At 55.0% G+C, this 7,296-nt stretch overlaps 1 protein-coding gene across 1 annotated transcript in view; it reads left to right on the forward strand.

Annotated features, from left to right (window-relative positions):
• Positions 1 to 6,594: 6,594 nt before the first annotated feature.
• Positions 6,595 to 7,296, forward strand: part of MGAT2 (mannosyl (alpha-1,6-)-glycoprotein beta-1,2-N-acetylglucosaminyltransferase) — a 2,691-nt gene continuing 1,989 nt past the window's right edge. Inside the window, exon 1 of the mRNA XM_019551179.1 lies at positions 6,595 to 6,723. Within this exon, the coding sequence (XP_019406724.1) occupies positions 6,595 to 6,723 (129 nt within the window). The remainder of the gene's footprint in view (positions 6,724 to 7,296) is intronic.

Raw genomic sequence — 7,296 nt, forward strand, 5'->3', positions numbered from 1 at the left:
ACTAAACACCCCGGACAGGTGATCAGACTTGAACCCAAGGGATCAGATATGACTTTGGCTTTTCACTTCTCTCACTCAGGCTTAGGGGACTCCTTTTGTCTTGCTTCCCCCTCACCTTTACTTTTTGACTTGAATGTCACCAGGTGAAGGCAAAGGATATCATTTCTTCAAAGCATGAGGAAAATTGGCTGGGGGCCTTAGAGCCAGGAGCCACTAGAAACCTCCTCTGCACAGGGAAATACTCTGGTGGCAGCTCACTTGTTTGCACTGCAGCTGGAAGTGTAAGCACCCATATTTGTGCATAAGGGGGCTATTTTGAGGTTCTTCATAGTAAGCCTGTTTGAAAGCAACCTGTCAAATCTCTCTAAAGTTAAGGATAATGTAATGAGTAGCTATGGTTTTGTTTCCTTTTGCCTCTAAAGTAGCACCAAAGGAGCCAAACCTGATGAAAACAAACCATTTTGTCCATAAAGGCTGATTGTGTTGGCACAGGGATTTGCACAGGTGTTTGGCCAAATCCTCTTTCTCTCTGATTTGTCCAGCTTATCTGTTGATGTGGTACATGAGTACCTCTTGCAAAGTGGGGAAGAACTGTTACCCCCTGTTGAGATTTTGCTGCAATTTCCACCAATTCATCCAAGGTCAAACAGGAAACAGAGCCAGGGTCTCCAGAGCTCCTTGCTGTTTTCTTTGGGGCATGAAGTATTAACAAGTATGGAAATAACCAAGGCTACTCACAAACCTTATCAGGGAATCATAGACAATGAGGGTTGAAGGGACCTCAGGAGGTCACATCTAGTCCAACCCTCTGCTCACAGCAGGACTACCCCAACTACATCATCCCAGCCAGTGCTTTGTCGAGCTGAGCCTGAAAACCTCCAAGGACAGAGATTTCACCACTTCTCTGGGGAACCTGTTCCAGTGTTTCACCACCTCCTAGTGAGAAAGTTTTTCCTAATACCTAACCTCAACTTCTCTTGCTGCAGCCTGAGCCCACTGCTCCTTGTCCTGCCATCTGCCCCCACTGAGACCAGCCCAGCTCCATCCTCTTCGCAGCCCCCCTGCAGAGAATTGAAGGCAGCTGTTCAATCCCCTTCAGTCTTCTCTTCTCCACAGTAAATAAGCCCCGTTCCCTCAGCCTCTTCTCACCAGGCATGTGCCCCATAATGTATCTGTGTGTATAGGATCTCTTCCACACACTGAGTGTACCCCCAGAACTCAACACCACAGGGGCAGAGAGGAGGTAGCAATGATCTGCCAAGACACTGAGGAGGCAGCATGGGTTTTGACTGTAAGTTGCAGGAAAAAAGTGAACAGCAGGCCCTGATAAATGGAATGAAAAGCAGGGGAGCTTGAAGGCCCGAGGGGAGTCGGCTGGAATGCAGCACTTCCAGCAGACCTTTCCACCAGCTTCTGGTTGAAACCTTACAGCGCTGCTGTTTGCAGAGTGGCAGCAATGGTAGATAATGCTAGCAAAGGCACTGCTTTTGTAAATGAGCATTAGGTATGTCCACAACAAAAGCCAGCAATTTCAGCTTACATGTAACTATTAGGCTTACAAAGTTAGCATGCACATATGGAAAGGCAGCACAAACCCAGACTCCCTCGGGTACCTCTGAAACATTGCAGTGCTCTGGCATTCCTTAGCACCTGCAGAGACTGGGGAAGGGGCAGGTAATGCTGGGAGGCATGTGAGCTGGAAAGCTATTGCTTCATGGACTGAAGGTTTAGACCTCTAGGTATAAATGCTGCTGCTGAAGATTCCTCCTGGGGAAAAGCCCTGGGTCTCTTTGCTACAGCTGGTCTTCCCTGCCTTAAGACCCATTTAAAGCAGCTCTTTATAAATTCCTTCTCCAGTGTTCTCTTGCTTGCAGCCGGCATGCAGCTTACCAGTTCTGGCAGCAGATTAGCGCACCCGCGTGTGATCTCTAGGTGAGCTATCTGGCTAGCTGTATGGGGACAGCACACTAGCAGCTGCAGCTCAGGAAGCAAGGAGCACTCTGATAGCTGCTGGGCCTATTCATGGCTTGTGGGGGTGTCCCACCCATTTGAGTGTGCTGTATCACACAGCAGTACCTATGCACAAGAGTAGTGTTGTGTTGTGCAGGACATGGGGCACCTGCTTCCCCGCTAAGCCACTCAAGCAGCAAAGAGAAGGCCCAGGCGGTAGGGCTCTACACTACAGCAGGAGGTGGGTGCAGAGCACTTCAACAGGGAAGTTTCATGGGGGCTGATGTGAGAAGAGCAGGGAGACTCAGGAAAGTGCAGGGATGGTAGGAACTCCCTGGAGATGGGATGAACTACTAGAAAGCTGTGTATGGGAGCGGGGAGGGGGAAGGAGATGAGCTGAAGAGGCAATAAAAGAAAGCGTGAGGGGCAAGCTTCAGCTACTGCTGCCCCACTGGCTTTCAGCATGGGGGGGGGGCAGGATTGCTTCCTGGGGCAAGCCTGTTGGTGAGAGGTCAGACCTTTCCTTTCAGTGAAATCCTGAGTGCTTGCTACTGCCTCCAGGTACTTAGAGGTGTGGGCTCCTCCAATGGTGCCCCACGTCCCTTCAGAGCACTGCTAAACTCTAAATGCCTGGAAACAAGACACGCAGAATTGAAGCACATGCTACCCTGGCAGCACCATGCTCAGCCTCCCGGATCGGGCAGTGGCCCCTGGGAATGGTCTGGCATGTGTCCTCAGCAGACACAAAACACTAGCAGGTGACAATGCGTGGTGGTTACCAGCCTTTGCTGTGCTGGGTGTAGCAGTGCTTAGAGAGAGAGGAGTCCTTCGGGGCAAATGTGAAGTGCTGTCAGCCCAGTGTGAGGAGCGGTACATGCTGGCTCTTTGGGATTGCGGCTGCCTTGTTTCAGCGCCGAGCTCTGTGGGCTGTCAGCAGTGGGTACAGCAGTCTCCCTGGCCTGGGGCTGTCAGCAGCATGGCATGGGACTGCAGTTTCCAGGGTTCTTCTGTACAGGTTTTTAGACCACATTCATCCTCCCTGAGTTGCTGCTTGCCAACAGAGCATGAAATCACACAATTAACACCCACAGGCAGGTACTCGTTCTCTCATCCTCTCCCTAAGAGACGAAGCACACATGGGGCAGTTTGTTTCCCCCTGATCTTTGCCTGGTCTCACACACACTGCAACGCGAGGCCGAGGTCTTGCCTTAGGGCTCCTTGGGCCAGGGTGAAGGGGCAGGAATGTTCATCTGGCACAGAGTGGTGCTGGTGCAGGCAGCTCCCACTCACCACACCTGACCCAAGCCCGTGGTATGATGCAGGCCAGTGCACTGTGCTTTAAAGTATGGTGCACACATTCCCAGAGTGCTTTGCAGCATCAGAATAAGCCTGAGGTCTTACTTTCATGATGTAAAATCCCCCTTCCCTCCCATCTACAGGGATCAACCTCTCGCCCAGGCTAAGTAGTGTTTTCAGCCCAGGCTGGTAACATGCCCCCACTGCAGTCAGGGTCCAGGATCCCACAAATGCTGACAATCCTCCAGTGCCCATCCCATGTTTCCCTTTCTCCTGAGGCCACTCAGGTTCTCCCACAACTTGCTAGGAAGGAATTAAACCAACTCCACTTGGGCAGCACAAAGGACCCAGAGCCCAAAAGGCCTAAGAACGGGCCAGGCAGAGCACAGCAGTGGGACAACGGAGACATGATGGTTAGGGAACGGTTCTGCAGTGTGGCTTTGGAGTCTATACTAGTGGTACAGGTCCAGAGAAGGGCAACAAGGATAACGAGTGCTATGAAGGAACTTGTGTGAGGCGAGAATAACAAGGCCAGGCCTGTTTGGTTTAGATAAGAGACGCTTGAGGTGGGGCATGATACAAGTTTACAAGATACTTAAAGGTAAAGAGAAGGTCGATAGGGAGTTATTATTGACTGTCTTACAAGAGCAGAACTAGGGGTCACAACATGAAATTAGTAGCAAGTTCAAAATGAACACAAGGAAGTTCTGTTGGCATTAAAGTGTGGAGCTCGTTGCCATCAGAGGTGGTGGACACTGACTCAGACAGCCTGAGTCAAGCAGGGACTGGACACATCGCTGGAGGAAAGGGACACCAGGAGCTACTGAGCAGGGAGTGAGGGACGCAGCCTCTGAATCAGAACTTCCTGGACGTTAAAGGCTGGAGGCTGCAAGGGAGAGAGGAATAGGGGAAGACCCTGGTCAGACCCAGGTCACTCTCTTTCAGCATCCATTCTTTGCAGCTGTGACACAGGCCTATTTGTTATGCCATTGGTGTGGGCCTAGGTCCACCAAGTAAAACTACAAGCCTCCTCTAAGGGGGAGGCCACTAAAGACATAACACTGATTTCTTGAGACAACTAAAGGAAAAATAGGGATGGGAGTGAAGGTCAAAGGTCTATAACGAGTGCACCGAGGAGGGATACGGAGCAGGGCATGCTGGACATTGCCTGCTGGCCCCTGAATGAGTCCAAAGAGCCAGTGGACACTGCTCAGTGAAGCTGCTTAGAAAAGTAAGCAGACAAGGGACAGGAAAATGGCCTCGGGGGACTTCCTGGCCAAAGCCTCCTTCTTGGTCAGGTAAATAGCTAGCTTAGCCAGAACTAGGAGGTCTTGGGGCTTGTGGGGCCATGGGTGCACAAACAAACAAGTGAGAGAAGCAGTACAGCCAGCACCTCAGAAGGAGGCTCTGGAGGAGGCGGTGAAGGGGCTGCAGCCTGGCGCACTCCAGGTAGGCATGCATCAGGGTCTCCCTCTGCTCACAGAAGGGGCAGGTGTCTGGGGCATCCATGAACCATGCCAGATACATGCCCATGGTGACAGCTCCATGCAGGAGCTGCCAGCTGAGGTCCCCGGTCATCTGTGGGATCAAAGTGGAATACATGCTCATCCACCCGGGGCCCTCATCTTCATCAAGTAGGTCCCAGGACATGAGGACAGGATGGTGGAGGGTGCAGACCACAAGCGCATAGAGGTGGTGGTTTGACAGCACTTGTTAGCCTCCAGCTTGCTGAGATGGTGTGGTGGGGAATGCCATGCAGCCTGCTTAGGTAGGGACCCCAAGGAAAGTTCTTTAGGATTTGGGGATACCGAGGGCAGGGACTGCACTTGCGCAGACCCTGGTCGATATAGGCAAGGGCAGTGTTTGGCAGGACAGCTTGACCTCCTGGAGTGGCATCAAAGTGCCTGCAGTGTGGGCAGATCCATGTGCCAGGCCAACGCAGTGGGATCTGCACACCCTTGCTGCGTATAGTCCAGGAGGTCCATGATGGGGCTGCCCTGGGTGTGCCGGAGGACGGTCCTAGCCCCCATCATCCCCATCACCAGCACCACCAGCTATGGGTTTTTCAGCAGGACCTTGGCAAGGAGAGCCCCAGCGCCCATACCTGGAGACCCCCAGGTGCCCCAGGCAGGGTGTTGAAGAGATGCCAGAGCATAGACAGGACCAGCTGGTTGATGACCAGCACCTTCCCACAAAAAGAGGCACTGCAGCCGCTTCAACACCCTGACCTCTTGGTGCCAACTCTCCAGAGTGACTAAGGAACAGGTGGACCCCCAGGTAGAAGAGCAAGGCCACATCCTAGCAGATGCCTTGGAGCACAGGTGGGAGCAAACCCACCTGCCACCCATTACTCACTATCAGGCCAGAGCTCTTGACCCAGCTGACCCAGGTAGAGGAGGCCACCAAGTAGATTGACTGGCAGGCCTCCATCTGCGCCAGGGCACCTGTGTCCTGAACAATGAGGAGCATGTAATTGGCACACACGGACAGGGCCAGCTTCATGGCCAGCTCTTGGAGCACCAGTCCTGCCATCTGCTTTTGCACAGGAAGAGTTCGAGGGTGATAGTGTAGAGCTGGCCTGACAGCAGGAACCTTGATGTACTCCCCGCTTGAATGGGATGGGCTCTGTCAGCAACCAGTTCAGCTTGGCCATGCACAAAGTGGGGAGCAAAGCCAAAAGCCCTGAGAGTGCCTGTGATGTACCTGTGATACACCTTGTCAAAAACCTTCTTCTGGTTGAGGGACAGGAGGGTGAATGACAAGTCCTGCCAGTGAGCGAGCTCAAGAAGGTCCCGCACTAGGTACAGATGGCTGGAGATGGCTCTCCCCAGCACTGTGTGTGGTTGGGGCGGATCGCCACTGGCACAGACTTCAGGCACAGCGAGATGGCCATCACTACTTTGAAGTCCATACGGAAGAGTGAGGCAGGACACCAGGCCGTGGGACTCCTCCTCCTCAGGCACGACGGTCAGCACAGGGAGCTCCCTGTCCCCTTCAGACTCGACCCCAGGTCAGTGGCTCAGGGGGTCAAGCCCTCTGCAAGATGGACGTGGGCCTGACCTAGTCCATGGCGGTTCTCACATTCCTACAGGCCCTGCAGGGCCTGGGGCTGGTACATATCTGGAGCACACCTGGCACGGAGGGTCCTGATATCATCCTTCCCTGCTGCGAGCCGAGGTCGCAGAGCAGCCGAAACATCTGCTGCGGACAAGTGCAGGTCGATCCCGGGGAACCTGCTGCGGACAAGTGCAGGTCGATGCCGGGGAACCGCCACGGTGCTCATGGCAGGTTCGCTAGTGAACGTCCTCGCTCGCACCTCAAGACGACGGGTGCTGATGTCAAGTCCCGATGGCGGCACCAATGGGCGCTGACGTCAAGACGATCCTGCTGCTGCCTGGCTCCAACAGCACAGCCCACTTCACGGGGGGGCACCTCAACCTCCAAGCGGAGGAAGGAAAAGGAGGGTGGTACTGGCCGGCAGGCTGGTCCCCGCTGCGGGGTTCACGGCTTGACGACTGAAGTCTTGTGAGGTTCGACAAGCCCGGGCCTGGGGAGGGAGCAACCCCAGGCACTGGGGGGACGGGCTGGGCGGCAGCTCTGCAGACAAGGACCTGGGGGAAGCTGGAGAGGAGCCAGCAGTGCGCCCTCGGTGCCAAGAGGGCTCCCGGCACCCTGGGCTGCACTGCTAGGAGCGTTGCCAGGAGATCGAGGGCAGTGATTCTTCCCTCTGTTCAGCGCTGGGGAGGCCGCATCTGCAGCCCTGTCCGGTTGCGGCCCCCGCTACCGAGAGGATGTGCACACACTGGAGAGGGCGCTGCACGGGCTGGGGCGGGGGCTAGGGACAGGACCGGCTGAAGGAGCTGAGGGGAACGGGCGGCGCGTGACGTCGTCCAACGGCCACCCACCACACACGCCCTCACCCCGCGCCGCCCCTCCGCTGCCGTTGAGACGTCATCAGGCGGCGCGGCGGTGCAGGCCAATAGGGGGGGGCGCCGGCGGCTCGCGGCCAATGGCGTGCGTCCACGTGTGCGGCAGGGGGCGGGGCCATGC

The sequence above is a fragment of the Crocodylus porosus genome, unplaced genomic scaffold (assembly GCF_001723895.1).
Source record: "Crocodylus porosus isolate Cpor-Errol unplaced genomic scaffold, CroPor_comp1, whole genome shotgun sequence".
NCBI lineage: Eukaryota > Metazoa > Chordata > Crocodylia > Crocodylidae > Crocodylus > Crocodylus porosus.